Source organism: Eucalyptus grandis, chromosome 11 (genome assembly GCF_016545825.1).
Source record: "Eucalyptus grandis isolate ANBG69807.140 chromosome 11, ASM1654582v1, whole genome shotgun sequence".
Classification (NCBI taxonomy): Eukaryota; Viridiplantae; Streptophyta; class Magnoliopsida; order Myrtales; family Myrtaceae; genus Eucalyptus; species Eucalyptus grandis.
The window spans coordinates 45349487-45371072 of record NC_052622.1 but is presented as its reverse complement, the minus strand read 5'-3'; the positions used below and the strand labels follow the sequence as shown (position 1 = coordinate 45371072).

At 39.3% G+C, this 21586-nt stretch overlaps 1 protein-coding gene across 2 annotated transcripts; it reads right to left on the bottom strand.

Moving 5' to 3' along the window:
* Window positions 1-9697: 9697 nt before the first annotated feature.
* Window positions 9698-14204, bottom strand: LOC104426696. 2 transcript variants are annotated; one of them, XM_010039832.3, is made up of 5 exons: window positions 13909-14204; window positions 13109-13211; window positions 12029-12446; window positions 11569-11649; window positions 9698-10555 (listed from the first exon to the last, which is right to left on the bottom strand). In XM_010039832.3, exons 1-5 carry the CDS (start codon window positions 13996-13998, stop codon window positions 10054-10056), a joined length of 1194 nt encoding a protein of 397 aa, XP_010038134.2. In that variant the 5' UTR covers window positions 13999-14204; the 3' UTR covers window positions 9698-10053. The 2 variants fall into 2 exon arrangements, with proteins under 2 accessions (XP_010038134.2, XP_039160801.1); XM_039304867.1 differs by having other exon boundaries at window positions 13109-13220; window positions 13909-14202.
* Window positions 14205-21586: the final 7382 nt, after the last annotated feature.

Below are 21586 nucleotides of genomic sequence, written 5' to 3'. Positions count from 1 at the left end.
GTTTTAATACAATGATGTCGTGCATGCGCAATGACCTCATAAACGTGGCCTCTCTTCAGTATTAATATATATAATCTCCAACAACTGTCTAGGGTTCTCTCTCTCTCTCTCTCTCTCTATATATATATATTTTTTGAACAGACTCTCTCTCTCTCTCTCTCTCTCTCTCTCTCTCTCTCTCTATATATATATATATATATATATATATGATGTTAATTAAGACAAGCGCATTCTTTTTTGTTATTTCTAGAATGCTGGAGCTTGCTGTTAATGAAAAAGGAATCATCAAGCTTTTAAAAAGGTAATTGGCTAGAGATGCGAAAATCTCGCTCATTGATTTTTCCAATGGAATAATTTGTTTGTAATGCTTATATTCTCTCTAACACATGTTTATATATATATCCAACTAGTGGCCTTTCCAATTTTTTATTATATCGAAAAGCATTGCAATCATCGAACTTCTATATCGGTCGGTGTGATAGAGACAAATGATGTGCAATATCTAAGTTTCTAAAAATGGGAACAAATGTCCAATAATGAATAGTGCCCTGCATATATTCAATTTTGAATATTTCCCACATTCATCACAAAAGATCCTCAAATTATGCTTAGGGGTGTGCAAAATTCGGGAACCGCCCGAACCGCCCGAACCGGACCGGAACCGCCCGAAACCGGCGGCGGTTCTTTGAGGGAACCGGTCCTGTTCTCGGTTCCAATTTATGAGAAGCGGTGACCTGGTCCGGTCCGCCTCCATGGCGGATCCACCCGCCTCGCCCACCCTGACCGGACCTGCCTAACCTTTAATATTAAAAAAAAATTATTAAAAGAAACCCTAGATCTCATTTCACTCTCTTTGTCTTCGTCTCTTAATCCTATCGCCATTTCGTTGCGTTTACTTCTCTCGCCATCCGCATCTCCACGTACTTAAATTTGGTTTTCTTTCTTTTGGCTTGCTTTGATGTCACGTAGTGTTTTATGTTGAAAATCAAAATTGTTTCGCCAAGATCGGTTCCATGGATCCATCCGGGAACCGGACCGGACCGACGGTCCGGTTCCAGTGAATCCATGCAACAAACGGTGGATCTCGGTTCCCATTTTTCGAACCGGTCCCTTAGCCGGTGGTTCCTGGTTCTAGGTTGGGAACCGCCCTCACAACACAAATAACTTGAAGCTCCCAATTTTTTATGTCATAAAAATCTTTATTAATATGAGAAATATACTCTGAATGAAATTGAAATAATTATATATATATGTTTTTTATGACACAAAAAATAAAGATATTTGTGTTAGAGTAGGCAAGTTTAAAGTTTTTGATTACATAAAATATATTTGAAACATTTATGTCAAGTAGGCATGATGTGGAGATTTTTTAATATTTGTCCCGAGAAAAAGGCCAACTTGGCCCATGATTTCCAATTTTTATTTGCGCACGTCAACGCAAAAATGGAAATTTAAAAAGAAAAGAAACAAAAAAGAAAGAGCAATGATTGGTAGTTCGTCAACCAATCATGTAATGGGACGATGACGTGTCATTCGGTTCGATGAACTGGGACTCGGGAGTTTGGAGCTTATGTCACGCTGCGCCAGCCCTTAGACATTTTTTTTATTATTATTATGTTTTCCTAATGAGCACGCTCTCCAATGCAAGGGTAAGTTTGATCTTGTCGTTTCGTGCGCCATTCGGTTTAGGAAATTGAGTTTTTGGGGTAAAAATAAAATATATCAAGAACAAGAAAAAGGCTTCATCTTAAAAAAATAGAAAAATGTTATAAATAGTCTTTGAATTTTTATCTAATATTTAATTTTATCCATAAACTTTTAATTTGCTCAATTTGATCCATAAACTTTCATCTAATGTTCAAAATATCCATATGAAAATTACCTTTAAAACATGTCAAATTATGGCTACCGTCCAAAAAAAGATACATAATCACTTTTTCTCTCTACTTTTGTGATCAGTGCTCTCATTTCTAGCTAACTCCTAATTTGTTTTCATTTTTAAAAATATATATATTGACTCATAATTCTAGTAATCCAACTTATGTCATCAATTAATGTTCCACGTCATCACTTAATGGTTTGAACAAACGAAATGACTCAATGAAACATTTGTTAATAGTTCAGAGACCAAATTGAGTAAATCAAAAGCTCATTGACGAAATTGGTCAATTTCAAATAGTTATGAACTAGATCGAACATTTATCAATAATTCATGGACCAAAAAGAACAAATTAAAGTCCAAGAACAAGATTGCACATTAAGTAGAAGTTTATGGACTGTTTGTGACATTTTCCCTATAAAAAAGAAAACAAATTAGTTTTCCAATGGAATATTTGATACCCAGTATGTTTTGATAAATATACAATTAAACTGTACACGAGAAAAATGAACCCATATCGTTGGACCAAAGATTGATATATTATCATTTATGCAATTCTTTGAAATTTATGGTTATTTTCAGACCAGCACCTTCAACTATCCTCCGAGTTGAATTTGCTAGAGTACAGAACTCTCAATCATTCTGGCAATCCATCCAGATTTTTCATGAATTGGGCCAGGAGAGGCCCACCATATGCTTCATCCATGGGTCAACCCCACTCCAAAGAACAAAGAAAATTTTACAAACCATTCACAAATCACATGAACCATTATTTTGGAAATTACAGGAGTTCAACCAATCCTAGAAACACGGCACCTGCCCTTTTCCAACTTCACAACGTTTGGAAAAGTTACAAATTGTTTTCCACATGAAGAAAGAAGAAGAAAAAGAAGGAGCAAAACCCATTGCTTTAATCCCGAATGTAATTTACTTCAAGAGGCTCTGCTTGAGCCAATTTCGTTCATTCAGTAAAGCCCCCAAAGAAGCAATTCTGACAAGGACCAACGTTTGCAAACTCAGAGAAACAGAAGTTGTGAACTGAAACTTTTACCCCTGGCCGTACCTTTTCTCATCAGTAGCTGAGACTTGAGATGAGTAATTCGCTTCCAGGCTTCAGGGGCGGGTCTTCGCTGTTCACTTAGAGGAAAGACCCCTCCCACCACCGCCGCCGATGCCTGAAGTTGTTCTGAGCTTCTTCTTGTTTTGGGTATTGTAATCCTCATGACGATCCTGCCCGGTGTCCTTCGTAGGCGCGTGATCCCTCCCTGCGCCGGCATTTGACATGGACCTAATCTTGAGCAACGTTCTGTTGATGTAGTCGGAGAACCTGTGGTCCATATCGCCTCCGCTGCTCTTGATTTCTTGGTTGACACTCAAAGTGCTCTCCGACTTGGGCTTATTAGCTATTTCCCCGTTCCCCACCGTAACTTCATGGGCAACCCTGACTGGATTCGAACCCAGCCGGGTTTTCTCCGACCCTGAACCGCGAACCGGAAATCCTGGTCCAGCAACTATAGGCACTCGATTGTCAGGGAAATCTGAGGTCGAGGACTTTCCTTCACCGTTTTTAAGAACCAAAATTCGACGACCACCTTCTGAATTTGACTGGATCTTGATGGCCCCAAAGGAAGGATCAGCCTCTGCCTGTGCTGAATTGGGGGCTTGCCCACCCCGAGCTACTCGAGAGATAGCACGGAATATCTTTTGACATATTTCAGAACAACGTTGATCACAGCTCTCGTTCTGGTTCATATTCAGTTGGGAACAGAAGGAGAAAATGAATGGGTAGCTTTGAGTTTTGAATAAAATGATCACAAGGTGAAGAGCGAGTAAGGCGCGTAAAGCTCTTGTAAAGCTCTGGACTCCCTCGAGTTTTTATACCCATGTATTGGAATAAGGATTACTTGATAGACTAGTTCTCATGATCCTTGTGTGGAAAACCAAGTAACTTTTCTTTTCTTTTTTATAAGTCGTGCACAAGTCACGAGAGAATATGAGGTGAGATTCTCAGGGAGTTTTCGTGAAGAGTTCGGCTTCATCGACATTTCCAAGTCGTTCAACGATTCGTGATTGAATCCGCGCTTTCGCTGTCCGTGGATAATCTGGAACGAAGAAACCCGAGAAATGTCATGATGGCGAATAATCCAATGGGACCACTACAGATAAGGGTAAGCTTTAGAGCTGTGAGACACGATACGGCAGGAAGTTTCAACAAAGGCAAAAATCATGAGCAGCATCAGTAAAGCATATTGAAATGGAGGGGTGGGAATTGGATTCTGCACGTGTTGCTGATACGTTTGACAAAATGAGCCATTTTCGTTTTCTATCGATCGACTGGAGCTGGACGCTTTGGTGACATCCCACTCAAGCATCATCATTCTCTCCTTTGCATGGAAATTATTTTGTTGGCTGCTTTTTGGGAGAGGCGAAAAAGCATGAACAGGACGTTGGTTTTGTTGGAACCAAAAGGACTTGGAGGGAGAGAGTACACACACAAAGAGAGATTATATTACACAATATGCCTTGCAAAGGCTTAATAGAGTACACACGCTAACTTTGTTAAGCTTAAAACTCTCTCTAAAATCTCACTCTCTCACACACACTAAATAAACTAGCGTAACCCTATATCTATAAGCACTTCACCGCCTGGACTACAAACGTGCAAGAGTTGAAGTTGAACTTTTCTTCTTGGCAGTCAAAAAATTGTGGGCTGCGATTCCTTCACGTCCAAGTTGCAAGCCACAAGTACACCTTCCTTCGTACTTCTTGAGATCTCCAGCAGCAAGTATAATAATATTTTATTGTGTGCCCAAGATGCTTGTACTTTCTTCATGATTTTTTTTCTCCGACGGCTTACAAACCGACTAACTCTTGCTTTCACACACATAGCCAAAAAACAATTAAAAACAAATAAGCTAATCAAAACACAAAAACAATTTTACTATTTTCTAACAGGTTTTGGCATCATGAATTTGTTCGTGCTTTTTTGAGGGCCTGCAAGATTCTGTGGGGCTGGCGGAGCATTGCTTTCCCAGAAGTGTGAACGCATTCGGTTCTTTCAATCGCTATTGTTGGAGTGGCAAGAAATAGGAACTAGCCTAGACACCGAACCTCCGAAAGAAAGAAGAGGTTTGGAACCAGTTCTTTCCTGTATCTGTTCCCTGTTTCTCTTTTAGGCCACTTCCTACTTTTTGCGGTTTTATATTTAGTACTATATCTAATACGAGTGCATTTGAACCAAACTATGTCACGAACTGATAACTGATAAATGTATGGATTTCATCTTGTTCCAAAACTAGCCATTTGATAATTCAACAGAGTCAAATTCCTTGTCCTTCGTTAGTTGTAATTGACTTCTTAGTGATTCAATAGTCAGAAAGTTGAAAATTGAACCAGAAGTCGAACTAGGAACTAAGACAAGGTGTGCTTACAGATTTCTGTTTTTCTTACCATATTAATGTTTTGTTCGACAACTATCGACCGCCCATCCTTCGTAATAATCTTTTGGTTTGATTACTTTCTTCCCATTTTCTAGAGCAATCTCTTTATTGGATCATGTTCTTGATTTAAGGGAAAGAAAATGAGTAAGAGAGAGGAAAGTCATAGAAATAGACTAGACTCGAAACTTCCACAAGCAAGTTGAGAGGAAAGGTTCCAAAAAGTAAGAACAAGTTGCAGAGTGTGAACGGCTCTAAAGGAGAATAAGAGATCAATCGAGAACTCCAAAGGGGAAAGAAAGTTGGTAGCGTAACAAAGCTAAGGCCACGAGGGTCGAGCCCTCATTAGATCCGACAAGGGCCGCGGCGACCGTGCATGGTCGGTTGCGTGGGATAAATTAATCATGAACCCTTGTGATTGGCGAAAGGTCAAAGGAAAGAAAAGGAAATAAAAATAAAAATAGGAAAAAATTCTTTAAAACGTGAAAATTATACACGTCAGTTCTGACCATATCACGTAGGATGGTCAGCTTGCATCTATGTCACTAATTTTCAGTCAAAATTGGTCAGAATGGCTAAACTAGCAAGTCATCAAAATGTTTAGGGCTAAATTGACACAAATGAAACATTTAGGACTATATTGGCAAATCATTAAAATATTTAGGTCTAAATTGGCACAATTAAAATGTTTATAACCAAATTAGCTGCCATCCGATAGGTTTAGGATTTTTTTAACACCTTTCCTAGCAAGATCATGAGCAGCATCCGAAAAGGAGGGGTGAGAATTGGATTCTCCTGGCAAAGCGAGCCATTTTTTCCTCCACTGATTGATGAGAGATGGGTTTTCTGGGAAAACTCCTCACAAGAATCATCATTTCCTCTTGCGGGCACCGATAATCAGTGATCTGAGAGTTGATCCAAATTTACATGACGTGCATTAGAGATCAAGTATACTACTGCGCACTTGCGTTGTCCTTATATATGAATTACTCAAACTCAAGAGGGTCTGGAATCCAGCCAATCCAGTCCTAAACTTAATTTAACAACGCTTTGCGCACACGAAGGCATATATCGTAGATATAAAAGTTCCTGAAAGAACTTCGGCATTTGAAACATGGGCAATTACAGTAGTTATTCCCTATTCTATACATTCAAACAACTATGTTCCGTCTCCTCAAATATATTTTTAAACATCCGCAAAAGCAAAAGGCTCATCTCCCTGGTTTCATGGTCCAAAGAATCCAGTAGAGTGGACTTATCCAATTAACGAGGCTCGAGCCCAAATGTTTATGAATTGTACTGCGAGAGCCACCCCATATGTTTCGTCCTTAGGCCAAGTACACTCATAAAGAACAAGAAATGGTCTTTTTATTTAGACATCATACACAAGCATGTGTACTGATGGAAATTACAAGATTTCAACCAACCCCAGAACCATAGCACTGCTCTATTCCAACTTTAGAATATTTGGAAAGGTTACATATTATCTGCCATAGAAAAGATGAGAACTGAACCCATTGTTGTCATCCCAGAAGTAATTATTCAAGAGGCTCAGCATGAGCCATATCATAAGTTCAATAACCCCCAAAGATGCAATTCAGACAACGACCACCACTTGCAAACTCAAAATTCAGAACTTGTAAGCTGAAACTTTTATTCCCGATCATACCTTTTCTCATCAAAAGTTGAGGCTTGAGATGAGTATTCACTTTCAAACTTTAGGTGGGTCTTAACTCTTCACTTTGAGGAAAAACCACCACCACCGCCAGCACCACCACCACCACCACGCATGGTTGAAACTTTTTGGAACTTCTTCTTGGCTCGGGTAATATAATCCGCAAACTGATCGTGCCCGGTATCCTTCGTAGGCATATGAGTCTTCCCTCCACTGGTATCCTTCGTAGGCATATGAGTCTTCCCTACACCAACAGTTGTCATTGACCTAATCTTGAGCCACGTCCTGTTGATGTAGTTAGTTGACCTGTGATCGATATCATGTCCGCTTCCCTTGCTTTCTTGATCAACACCCAAAGTGCTCTCGAACTTTTTGGGTTTATTAGCCCCCGAACCCGAGGTTGAGGACTTTCCTTCTCCATTTTCAAGAACCACGTTAGTCCAGTCACCAACTACTGGTTTTGACCGTGGAGGATCGGGCGCTTGCCGGCCCCGAGCTATTCGACAAATACCACCGAACATCTTGTCACATACTCCAGAAGAACGTTTTTCAGACTTCTCATTCTTGTTCATATTCGGTCAGAAACAGAAGGAAAAAACGAGAAAGGGTAGTTTTGAGTTTTGAAGAAATGATCACGAGATGAAGACCAAGTGCAGCTCATAAATCTCTGAACTACGTCGAGTTTTTATACAAATGGAGTAGAATAGGAGACGGGTTGGAAGGAAGAATGGGATGAAGATTGCTTAATAGACAAGTTCTCATGATCCTTGTGTGAAAAACCAAGTCATTTTTTATAAAGTCGCGCATAATTCACAGGGGAATACAAGGTGAGATTCGCAGATAGTTTTCTTAAAGAGTTCGACTTTATCAACCTTTTCCAAGGATCCAACGGCTCGTGATTGAATCCGAGATTTCTCTATCCATGGATTACCTTGAACGAAGAAATTCGAGAAATGTCGTGATGGAAAATACTCCAAAAGGATTATGAAGGGTCAGAGTAGCTTTAGAGCTGTGAGACACAACGTGACAGCAGATTCAACATGGGCAAAATCATCAGCAGCATCTGAAAAGCATATTGAAAAGGAGGGGTCAGAATTGGATTCTGCAAAAGTCCATGAAATTTTGACAAGGTAAGCCATATTTTCCCCTATTGATGGATGAGAGCTGGGTTTTCCGGGAACGCTCTACTCAAGAATCATCATTTCCTCTTTTAGATGGCAATTGGTTCACTGGTTTGTTGGGTGCTTTTTGGGAGAGCAGAAAACGCACGAACCGGACATTTGTTTTGGCATCTTGTATACGTTCGTGCTATTTCGAGGGCGTGAAAGATTCTCTGTGACTGGCAGTCTGGCACAGCATTGCTTTGCGGTGAGATCAGCAATGTCAACTCATTCAGTTTCTCTTGATGCCTAGAAGAAGTTTGGAACCAGTTCTTTTCCAGTATCTGTTCTCTCTCTTTTCCTTTCGGCCACTTTTATCTCGACTTTTTTTTTTCTTTTTGATACTGGAGGAACCGCTTTGGCCGACAGCCGCCATGTAAACTCCGGTGACGCTAGCGGGGAAACCACCACCCTGGCACCACGCACCTAATAGCCCGCCGGCCTCCTTGCAACTTTTATCTTGACTTTATATCTCAATATATCTCTAATTGATACACTTATAACAAATTTACTTTAAACTAATTTTCATAACTAAAAACCCTACAGAAATACACTTCTTACAAATTCACCATTCATTAAATTTTATTAAATTTTATCATTAAATTACTGAATTAAATAACACATGTCAATCGATGGATGTACCGATTTATTCTTCATTTATTATAAGTATACCAGTTTTGTGATTTTCCATGATATAAATCCAATTTAAGAGAAGCTAACAAAATTTATCATAAATGAAACAGTATGAGATTTTTGGTAATCAAAAAATTAATTTGAAGTAAATTTGTCACATATGTACCAATTGGAGTTTTTCGTAGTATTAATCCATTTACTTTCCGGGGTCATTTATCTAGTACAAATGCATTTGAACCAAACTATTTCATGAATTACAAATTGATAAATGCATACTTGAGGTAAACAGAACAGACAAACTCGAACTCAATCGTTTACTTACTAGCCAATTGATAGTTCAACAGAGAAGACAATCAAAATCCTTCACCTTCGTCTGTTAGATATAATTTACATTTGTACTAATTCAATAACCAGAAAGTCAAAGTATAAACAAAAGCTGATCTGGGAACTAAGCTACGGTGAGCGCACAGATCTCTGTTTATTTTCTTTATTTAAAAAACTATTAACCACCCATCCCTCGTTGTAGTCTTTTTGTCTGATTATTTTGTTCCCGTGGCAATCTCTTCATCGGCTCACCTTCTAGGAATTTGGGGAAAGAAAATGAATGAAAGAGAGGAAAATCATAGAGGAAATTAAAGTAGACCTGAATCTTATCCAAGCAAGTAAAGAGGAAAGGTTGCCAAAAAGCAAGAACAAGTTGCGGAGTGGAGACGACTCGAAAGGGAAAAAGGAAATCGATTGAGACATTAAAAAGGAAAAGAAAGTCAGTAACGTAACAGAATAAAACTCAGGTGTTCGCAGGGAAAGAATCAGGTTGGCTTACCAAGCCAACAGGATCACCAATTCGCCATTACGGTGGCCCAGCAGATCAAGACGGACTAAGATTAGAAAATCACAAGATCCAATATACTCAAGTATTGAATGAAAAGATTACCATAGAGAGAACTATATTAAACACAAAGTATCTAGCCATGCAAAACTCAGCTTGGTTAATGCACAAGCTAATTTATAACATCTTGGTGACAACGCCATTTTACAGCAAGCTCGAGATCATGTTGGAACTGACTGCTTTGTATTTTCTACCATATCATCACTTGAGCCAATCACTCAAAGACTACAGCAAAATTTCTTTCCCTCCAGACAGACCTAAGGTATTAGTTACCCAAAATAATTACACCAATTACAGGTTCCATCACTAATCACAACTTTTGACTGCATCCCAGATGCTCTCAAGCCATCCTCCCTCCACGGAAGTGATAAGCCCAATGCTCACACAAACCTTAGCATAGCCACAGCCATTAGAGTGGCAGCTCTGAAGTAAATCTCGCTCACACTTTTATCCACTTTCTTCACCATCTCATCTTCATTCAAGCTCATTTTTCCAGAATTTTTGCCAATGTAAATAACCGTGTCCCTCAGTCTATTCACCGCTGAGGACAACCAAACCAGTCCAAACCCAAACCCGGTGCTTAGGACTTTGGATGCACAAAAAGGAACACGTCCACAGGCCACCTTACAGATAACAGAAAAGAGAACAGCAAAGCCCGTACCAGCAATGCCTGCAGAGAACTGGTTCAGGAGCTCAGGAAGTTCCGGTCCAGCTTTCTTGAGTGAACTGACTGCAGTTTTCCCCTGCCGTTTCTTGTCCACCAGGATGGATAGAAGGCTTTCACAAGCATGGAAGTAATTTCTCTTGAACAGATCTCTCTCTCTACCCGCTTTTCTGCTGGTCTTTTTCCTTGATAATTGCTTGAGCTTCTTCTTTTCAGGACTGAAAGATCACAACACAATCAAACAAGCAGTAAGGATCATGCTATTTCATATATAAATAAAACTACTGGAAAGGACTTTTTTTAAACTAAAGCAGCACAACAATCAAAACAGATAGGCAATATCCAGCAAAAGGAGTTCAAAAATAATTGTGTTGGACTGCTTAACCAATGATGATCAGCATGTTAATCAGTTATCGAGAATCAAAGGCAGACATACTCCTTTTTTAGCATAGACTATTTGACCTCTCTTCCCTTGTGACTAGAAATGCTTGTTGTGACAAACTCTGAGTTGTCACCACCTGACCTCTCTTGCTACCACAGTAGCACCTAGTCTGGTCGGCACCAATTGCGTTGAAGCAACAAAGCTCACACTCATTCACATTGGTTCATCCTGCTATGCACACAACTGCGAACTTCACTTCTACTACTTCTAAAAGTAAATATCTGGAGCCAGTGTCTGCATTTTTCCTTTTTTCATTTGGCAGATACAAGCGGAATTGAGTCCATTATGATCAGCGAAGATAGGTAGTCCAATGGTAATCTGCGCTAGGAAATGGGCAGAACCTTACATTTTATACTCATTGAGGCTGAGCAAATTAGGCTAACCATCCAAGTAATCCCTCAAATCAACAACTCTTGCTAAATCACACGATTTTCCACAAATATAGTTCAACAATTATGAGTAATCACCAGTAAAACTCTATCCATCATGGTGGACATTAGAGCAAGGAAAAGTGAGCATCTTATTATCATACTATCTGCACCAATTCAAATCACAATACGAGGAATGAGAAACACAGGGCAAATAAACTTTTTCTGGTACCAAATATTGTTTCCATTGGTCATCTGACCAACACAACAATGCTCAGAAAATGTGGATCGATATAAGTTATTCAAAGATTATATAAACCTTGCACTCTGTGATGTTAAAGAAATATTATGACACTGCTAATTCTGACTCGATCAATAATTGAAAAAAACTAGATATCTTACAAGTTTAGCACCAAATTACCTTTTTACAGGAGCAACTGCATTAGCTTCAAGCTTCAAGGAAGACCAATGGATGTTAGTCCTTGGTTTGTCAAAGATTTCCCTGAAAATTTTACCATTCATAACATCCATTAGCCCACTAGTAGTAGCCTCAAATAGTAAAGGACAGGACCGCCAACTTTGACGTCCAAATAAATGCATACGCACTTATCCTATAAACTTCCAACTCCAATGCATTGTCATGATACAAGCAACAGAAGAAAGAAACTGTACCATATGATAGAGGGTAAATGTGAATTTAAGTGAAAAAGAAGATCCAGAGAGAGAGAGAGAGAGAGAGCACTCTATCAGCTCAAGCTCTAGTGATCACACATGGCATGCAAGCATAATCATCAGGACAAAAAGGAAAGAGGAAAGAACGTCACTATTCAGAAAACTCCTCTTAAAGCATCATTAAGCAGATGAGGTGGTTGTTGTCATACCTTCTGAAGTAAGGAACTGGCATCGAAAGCTTTCTCCCTTGAGTTAAGTTCCTTGATAGGTAAAACTCCGCTACAATTGAGAGGAGATCCTTCATCTCAGCCCCACTATCTGCGATCAAGACTCTACCATCGGAGTTGATGGTTATTTTTTTATTTCGGACCAAATCTCCCATGAAATCTGAGAGACCGCTTTGAGTGGAAAATTGAAAGTTAGGGTAGACAAGAGAAGGAATGATGGGTAGGCGATGCATGTCAGTTTCCACTGAGTGAAGACCCGTTAAATCAGATACTAGAGACATATCTAGTCCAGCCTTTTCAGCACAACTCAATCCAGACATGCTAAACTCAAAGACTTCTCTCTGCATGGTGGATTGTTCGGCAATTCCAGTGCCTAGGGGCCCAGTAGTTGAGTGGACATCTGCAATCATAATAAATAAACCATTACTTGACCATCCCCTCTCACGAAAAGTAACCTGTTTAACTGCAAAGAGCACTGCAACACATGTCCTACAAAAGCTATATTATTTTCTTTAGAAGCAAATCTTGGTTTCAGTAATCTCCTAAACCTATATCAATGGTTCAGCACTTTAGCCAGTTCTACCAACCCAACAGTAATCCCCCATTTGTTGTTGAAATTCAGTTTCCATGAATTTTCTGACCATACAAATGCAAGTGCCATGACTAAATTGCTAGTTCAGTTTCCATTAAGCTTATGATTCTACAAATTCATGTGGCCTAATATAATTGCTTATACTGTCAAGCACTTGCAAATGGATTCAAATTCAGATTCTTGAGTTGTTTTGTGGAAAACTGTAAGGGTGATAAATAATAGTGGCCCAAAAAATTTCATTATCTCTGTGGCATGAAGGGTGAGATTTTCATCAAATGAAATCAATGACTTGAAGCTTGTAATCAACAAATTTACATGAAGAAATAAATTATACCCAGAAGGAATGCGAGCACTTTATTTCAAGGTCTCTCCTTTTGGACAAGCTGACATATAACGTGAATTGATTTATTAAAAAAAAGAGAGAGAGAGAGAGAGAGAGAGAGATCTTCAACCAAGTATTACGTGCATACCTTGCAAATCTAGAATCACTGCCTCCTTGAATTGATTAGGACGGAGGGTCATGGATCCCAATCTTATCATGTCTTGTCTTGTCCCAGCAGCAGGTAAAATTGGCTGAAGATCCTGCACTTTCCATAATTAGATTTCCCAAATGCAGGATGCAAAATAACAAGGAACCAACACCTGACCAACATTAGCCATTTCTATAATCTAACATAGAACAAAAGAAAATCCCAAGCAAACATCACTGCACGTAGATCGAAACCACCTAAAACAATTGAGGAGGTCAGAATGAACAAAGACAAAGCTTCGCAACGTGCAAACACCAATGAAAAGCACAGTTTAATTGCAACTTCGCAACCCTGTTGAAACCCGAAATCACCAAGCTTCGAGCATCAACCCACAGAGGTCAAGATGGAGATGTAAAATTTCAATCTTTTAGACAAAGAGTGGTGAAAAAACAAGAAACTCGCGATCAAGAGATCTTACATAGATGAATCTCCTAGAAAACCAGATTTCTGCAACACATCAGAGGCCCAGTCAACGACGTGCACAGTGCAGCATCAAAACTCACAAAAGCCACAGCTAACGACGAGCTACAGAGCTAAAACATCACACGACCCAATCAAGACCGAACGCCGAGCAGCAAGCACGGAGCCGCCACGACAACAGAACGAAATCGAGAACGCCACACGAGAATTAACCGACGGAAACCATTCAGCGCGCCTCGGCAATCCCTAGGCGGCACGAAACCCAGTTCGAACCCGCGACGGACGGAATCGGGAGGGAACCGAGAGAAGTCGAGACTCACCCTGACGACTCTGCTGGCGCCCTGCTCCTGACCAAGGACGAGGCCCGGAGGATAACCATGCGAAGCCATCAAGCAGAGCTCCGCCATCATCGCCCACGCTAGAGAGCGAGAGAGAAGAAGAAGAAGAAGAAGAAGAAGATGATAAGGAGGAGGAGAGACCGAGAGAGAAATTCAGCTCAGAAATTCGGAGTCTCCGACGCCATATCCCTCCCTCCGTTTTGGCTCCTTCCGCCAGAGCACCACAGACTTACCCATCTTCGGACCGGACCTCACGATTTCTCTGCAAAATCCTCCAGAATGGGGGAAATTTGGAATTTCGTTTTTATTTTTCTTTTTTTTTTTTTTAATCTGGTTTTCGCGGTTTTATCGTGACGGAGCGAGAGCATTGGGATTCCAGGTTGGATGCTGGACACGTGGAGTAGGTCGATTCCCTTTTGGAATCTTCTGGAAGAGGGTTGGGTTGGGTAACTCTTCCCTTGTGGTTTTCGGGTTCGTTCGTGTGCGATCCGCTTCCCCGCCGTTGATTCACCTCAGGGGACGGGATCTTTTCCTCGGTGGGGCCCGGTCGAACGTCGTACCTTGTGAAATGTAAATTAAGCAAGGACTCGCGCTTTTCTCAAGAGGTAAGTAGATCGGGAATCCATCTAAGTTATACCTAACATTTGACTCCTGTAAGTTGGAATTTGGTTCTTTAATTTTTTGAACTTGAAATTTGTCTTGCATATAAGAAATCTCGTGCCTACCTTGTCACATGCTAATGATTACAGTAAATCATCATTATAAATGTCTATCATTTACTATAATTCATTAACAATAAAAGAAATTGAAGCTTAGACTAGTGATCCTAGATAACGCATTTATCATTGGACACCAAGAAATGCCACAAGATTGCTTGAAAATATAAAACAAGAAAAAACACAAGTTTATTCCAATGATAGATTCCACGTTCAAAAAATAAGGCAATACCCTGAAATCATGCTTACCCCTATCACATCATCCCTTATGGATGTCAATTTTAGCATTTTTGAAACTCAGATATTTTCAATTACAAATATCAAATATTGGGTGACTCTTGATTTGAGATTATTCTTTTTATCTTTTTATTCCTCTTTTTTGTTCGATTTCAATTTTTCTAAAAGACGGATCTTCCCTTATTCCTCTCAATTAACTCTTTTTTTTTGCCCTAATCGCTTCTTTTACGTCTATTATATTGCGGTGTTTATTTTATGTTTGTCTTCTTCTAAACTTCTTTTTTATCGTCCACTTGCACGAGAGTTTAACCTATCGCCGCAATATGATACTAATCATACCGTGGAGTAGCAAAGAAATGTTATTTGCACTTTTTCCCCTTAATTCTGCTATAGTCTCATTGCATTAGCGAATTTTTCAACTTACATACAAATTTACAAGAATCTATGCTATGATTGAATATTTTGGTAAATAGTCTACTGGCACGCGAATGAGAACATATATGTGAATAGCACGTGAATATGGACAATCATGTGCATAGTGTGTGGGTATCACTATAAGTGTGTCAACTTATCAACAAGTATAGGGATGACATTGGTATTCAGCAATGCCACGTGTTTGGTTGTCAAAATATGATGACGGATAGTTGGTAACTGCTAATGTACCGAAGAATGTCTATGAAGGGATATTAACAAGTGCTTTGAATTTTGAAATTGAAGAAGTAGTTGAGACCAAAGGGAAGGAACAGTTACCACCTAAAAGTAAGATCGTGGGATAAAAACTACATTATGCACAGCAAGGGTAACCATATGAGAATATGAATGTGAGGTTTTTGAAGTATAGAAATGTGGACGTAATTGACACGAGTTACTTAAAAGAATTATAACAGCAAGCAATTGTGAGAAAGGCAAGTACCATAAACCATTATAAATACTGCCAATCATCCATCAAAAGCCCCCCCAAAATCAAACCAAATGTTATCTTTCAATTATCTTTGTTTTTCCTACGCTATACTTTAGATTTCCTTAGTTAGAACTATCATATTCGCATCGTTGATTAAATTTCGACATAGTATCTCTATGCTTTCAAGCTATGTCATCAATTAAATTCCGAAATAACTTGTCTACATCGTGTTACGTTATCGAGTTATGTAATTTTTAGGCCTTGTCGTCAATTAAATTCGAGTTGGGTTTGAGATTGTCTAGTGTTGTTTGAATTGGAAAAGCGAATTCCCTTTTGCATGTGATGTTATTTATCCGGAGTTAGAACAAAACATCGATCTCCTTAAATAAAAGTGAAAAAATTACTTTTGATCAAAGATATTTTATTGTGAGAACAATTTTGACGAAACATTGACCTTACACAATTCATATTCCCCCATTACTAGTCCATCAACTTTGATCCTTACAACTACACGTATAAGTAAAGCAAAAATCTAAAAACAGGCGTTAAGATCATATAATTTGATATTTTGAAAAATTATAATTGTGTGATGCACTCAATATGTTGTATGTGATCACATAAAGTAGATAGGTGGCTATCCAAGATAATAATGATATACAACTCAAGAACCACTCATGACATGATGTATTCCCATCATTACTCTTGTTATCACGGTTTCGCAAACTAGCTTCAACATGAACAAAGGAATATTCCGATTACTTGCTCTTGCTTCCTCGTTACGACGAACACACATTGCAAGTAACTTTGTCAGTCTACATTACCGCAGCAAGTCAACCACGTAATTGCCCCAAAAGCAAACGGGTCATCAAGCACAACCTAACACACTTAACAAGTAAACAGACGCTTATGAATCGACATCCACATTGGGGAAGCGTTTGAGGCAGAAGTACCTTTTTTGTTTGTTTGATTGTATGACAAAAAGTACTTGGTAAGGTTCATTTTAGGAACTTACGTCTAATCTAGAGAGTAATTTGATATGAAATCTGTACTTCAAGGATCATTTTGAGAATTCACGTCTACTTCACGAAGCATTTTGAGATTAACCCAAATTAATGCATTTTCTTCCCTTAAACGCCATTGTTCTTCAACCTACATGAGTTAAAACGTAGCAAATGATGTGGAGGTGGATTTTGATTGGCTTGTCTGGTGGGTCTTAACTCTTCACTTTGAGGAAAAACCACCACCACCGCCAGCACCACCACCACCACCACCCATGGTTGAAATTGTTTGGAACTTCTTCTTGGCTCGGGTAATATAATCCGCAAACTGATCGTGCCTGGTATCCTTCGTAGGCATATGAGTCTTCCCTCCACCAACAGTTGTCATTGACCTAATCTTGAATAATTAAAAAAAAAATTCAAGAATATTTAAGGGAGTTCTTATAAGAAAGATTGACTTTTGTGTGCATTAGGAATCATTGTTAATTCCATGAGTCAGTCTCTCTCACGTGAAATTATCATACTAGTCTAACTTACTTCCGTTGAACTTAGCAAGGCCAAATGCTGAAAAAAAGAGAGCATAGACTTGTACAAAAATGTCATCATTTTCAAAACGGACAAAAGAAAAGCTCCAGCTTTTGCTTATGGGACGAAGTATCAAACTGTAAATCTTTTCGTCCAATCAAGCTTATGTCGAAGCCGACACGGCAAATGACGATGACGCGTGTAAATGACGCGTCATGGTAACATTTACAATAAGATGTCATTTTGTAACGAATCCAAGAAGATATTTAGCTTTGCTCCTTCTGTACACGTTTTGTAGATGTCGCCAATTTAATTTTGCTTAGCTAAAATGACATTTGTACTTGTAATTACCATTTGTCATGTTAACTCCCACTTAGATTTACTTTGACTAAAAAGTTAGCGGAGGGGAATCTTTTGCCCTACGCGTGAAAGTTGGATGTTTTCTTTGTTTATTTGAAAAATGAGGATATTTTTATTGTCAATATATAACTTCACTTTTCTTTTGTTTGCATTTGGCCATAAAATCATCACCAGATATCAAAAAAAAAAAAAAACATCGTAAACCTTTTCAAGGACAGACATCTTCAAAATAATGGTAATGTCATTCTTTTTATAACCCCTGCTTTTTCACGGTAAAGTTTTAGAATAAAGGGCAGAGGACCCTAATTCTTAAGCATTCGATATTTTCTTTTACCAAATTGGATGGCGTTACATGTGGTTTTTACGTGGCTATTAAAAGCCTGAAATTACTCTCTCTCTTTTTAATTTTTTTTAAAAGGAATAAATTAATTATTTTAGAAAGGGTTACATTCTAATGAAGATGAACGGGGAGGGCAAAAAAGCTATGGTGGCCGCAGCCACCGTAGATGGCTCTGTCCCGCGACAGCAAGAGTCTCAATAGGGATGTCGGAATTAGGAAGATAAGTGTGGCCACCATCAACACCGGCATAGTTGCAGCACACCAATAGAGAGAAAAAGAGAGGATGCGGGCGAGGGTCGGCTGGGTCTTGACTCGGCAATGGTGGTGACCCTTGTTGTGGCACACCACCTAACGACGATCCAAACTTAAAAGGTAAGAGTTTGATCTAATCTCAAAAGATGAACATCTAAAGAGGAAAATAGGAGGAATTCACAAGAAGGCATAAATACCTATAATTTTATCACAGTTCTCGCTTTCGCGATATTTTAGTTTGTTGGAGGATTTTATGTAGGAAATCCTAACAAATCTTATCCAAGTTGTTATCGGACTTGAAAAACAAACATGGTTGAAAATGTTGTTCAACGGATGTTCTGCGTGAAGGAAACAACGCATTGAATTGAGAGGCCACTTTTGGTACAAGGAGATGCTCTAATTCTGTAGAGTCTTCAATACATAAGTGGTTATCACTATCTTTTCAACACGTCCAAGAAGAAATTTCGAGTTACTCTTTTATGAAATAGTTTGCTATTCTCAAGCGCTCTTTACGAAGATTTGATATCTCCACATGAGCATTGAAATTCATAATAAGAAATGACCACGAATTCCATTTGTTCTTAAATTATCATAATGATCATCCGTCACCATTAAGACTAACTTCAAAATATTTTAGACAAGATGTGGATATGTGGCGACACATCGTTTCACAACTAAAACATCAAATTTGGTGTTATTGGTCGCAAAAAAAAAAAGAGGAAGAAGAAGAAGAGAAAATTCACGACATATTATAACATGTCATGCGATACATACTAAAGTTCTTTTGGCCACATATATATGCATTGCCTTTTTGGGGTGACCATTTTGGTTTGGTAAAAGATCACTTCAAATACCAAAAGTTGGCACAAATGGATATTTAAAGTGCCAAAAGTTACGAAAGTGATTCTTAGGGTGCGTTTGTTTGCGTTTCGTTTAAAAATTGTTTCAGGAACAAAATAAAAAAGTGTTTCTATTCCTGAACAATTTCTCAACAAAAACGCATTTGGTAAACTTGTTCCGGGAATAAAAAATAAATAAAACACGTTTGGTAAATTTGTATAATTTTTTTATTTTTCTATTTTTTCTTATTTTTCCTTTTTTTTTTTTCTTTTTCCTTTTTTCTTCTTTTGGCCGATCGCCGGCCTCGGCCAGCACGGCGAGGCTTGCCGACCCCGGCGAGCTCAACCCGACGCGCCGACATCTCGGGGCCGGGCGAGCTCGATCTCGCCAGATCCGGCGAGGCCGAGCCGCCGCCGGCGGCGAGGCTCACCGCCGAGCCACCGCTGCCGGGTCGCCCGGGCGGTGGCCCAAATGAGGCCGAGCCTCGCCGGCCGCCGGGCGAGCTCGGCCTCGCCAACTGGGCGAGCTCAAGCTCACCCACCAAGGCGAGGCCGACCCTTGCCCGCCTACGGCGAGGCTCGGCCTCGCCGGGGCCGGCGAAAGAAAAAGAAAGAAAATAAGAAGAAAAAGAAGAAAATTTCAAAAGTGTTTCGATTTGTGTTTGAAACAAGAAACACAAAATTTGTGTTTCTTGTTTTTCGTTTCTTTTGTTCTTGGGAACAAAAGAACAAAAAAGGAACAGAAAAAAGTGTTTAAAAACAAAAAAAAAAAAAAAAAGAAATACAAACAAACGCAGCCTTAATTACCAAAATCAGAGAGAAATTGATCACTTAAGTATCACTCTTGACAAAATTTGACAAAAACGCTGATGTGTTAATTTTTCATCAAAACGAGTGTAAAACGGTATCGTTTTGCACGCTGATGTGACTAGACAATGCAAAAACGACGTCGTTTTGGTGCTAACGTGGTAGAAAATTTAATATAAAAGTAAATTTAATTTAAAAAAATACAAATTAAAAGAAATTTTTTAAAAAGGACGTCGTGGGTGAGGGTTGATCCCTTAGTTGCCGCCGCCTCCTCGCCGTCGTTGGGAAGGGCCGACGACAGAGGAGGTAGGGACCTCGGAGTGGTGGCCCTTGGCCCGGTCGGGCGAGGGCTGCCGACCCTCGTCGGATCTAGGCGAGGGCCATGACCCGCGCCCCCAGCATTGGGGCGAGGGCTTGCGGGCCCTCGCCGGGTTGGCCCGGTCGCCAACCCCGGCCAGGGCTCGCGACCCCCGGCCGACCCTCCCCTCCGTCACCGGCCCTTCCCTACCGTGGTGGCGGTTGAGGGCTTAGTCGCCTCCCTTTTTTGTTTTTTGTTTTGTTTTAATTTTTTAATTATATTTTAAATATTCTAAATAAATTTAGTTTTAAATTTAATTTAATTAATTTTTTATATTAAATTTTTTATCACGTTGGCACCAAAACAACGTCATTTTGCACTCGCTTCACCGGAAAATTGATACATTAGCGTTTTAGCCGATTCACTTAAGTGATTAATTTCTCTCAAATTTTAGCACTTAAATGTCACTTTCGTAACTTTTGGTATTTGTTTGTTTCACGAAAACGTAATGTTTTTGGATAATGTTTTTTGGGAAACCCATTTTCAGGAAAACGGTTAGTTTTCCTTTGTTTGATAATACGTGATCGAAAATATTTTTTTGTGTTTGGAATGCATTTGAAAATGATTGAAGGTGTAGAAGACACCGATAAAGAGGAAGAGGAGGGAGCAAAGCCAATGGGAGTGCAAGAGGGGCTAGGGTTGGAGGAGGCGGTGGCAACGAAAGGGAGGGGACGAAGGAAAAGAAGAGAGGAGAAAAGGAGTTAGAGTTTACGTTTACAAGCAAAGAAAGAAAAGAGAAAACAAGAAAAAGAAAGAACAAAGAAAAGAAAAGATATAATAATAACAAATTCAAAATTTTTAATTAGAAATTCTTTTTAATAATAAATTTTTCATCAAGCAATGATCTTAAAATATTTTAGAAAACGTTTTTCGGTTCTTTTAAATGGGAAATCGTTTTCCTGAATTTAAGCTTTGTAGGAAAAATATTTTCTATTAATTAAGAAAATATTTTTCGTTGATTCATTTTTTTAAATGAATCAAACGCTAAAAATAAAAAAAAACATTTTACTGGAAATTGTTTTTTCGCAAAACAAACGTACCCTAAGTGTCCTTTATGCTAATTTTTGACAATCGGTCTACGTGTTATTTTGATTTTCTCTAGGGGTGATCGGTTCCCGGTCCGGTCCGGTTCCACCCAAGAACCGGAACCGGACCGGAGGACCGGTTCCCACTTTTTCTGGACCGTGGACCGGACCGCTGTCTTGGAACCGAGAACCGACCCGACCAACCGGTCCGGTCCGGTCCGTCCGGTCCGGTTCCAATGAACCATCACTTATTTTCATTTCATTTAACAAAAAAAAATAGTAATTACTAGTAAAGTAATGCA

Coding starts and splice junctions, on each gene's coding strand:
- LOC104426696 (XM_039304867.1), bottom strand. CDS start 13,998: ATGATGGCGGAGCTCTGCTTGATGGCTTCGCATGGTTATCCTCCGGGC. Junction 13,221..13,908: donor GCGCCAGCAGAGTCGTCAGG/GTGAGTCTCGAC, acceptor TGGAAAGTGCAG/GATCTTCAGCCAATTTTACC. Junction 10,556..11,568: donor GCAGTTGCTCCTGTAAAAAG/GTAATTTGGTGC, acceptor GTGATCTTTCAG/TCCTGAAAAGAAGAAGCTCA.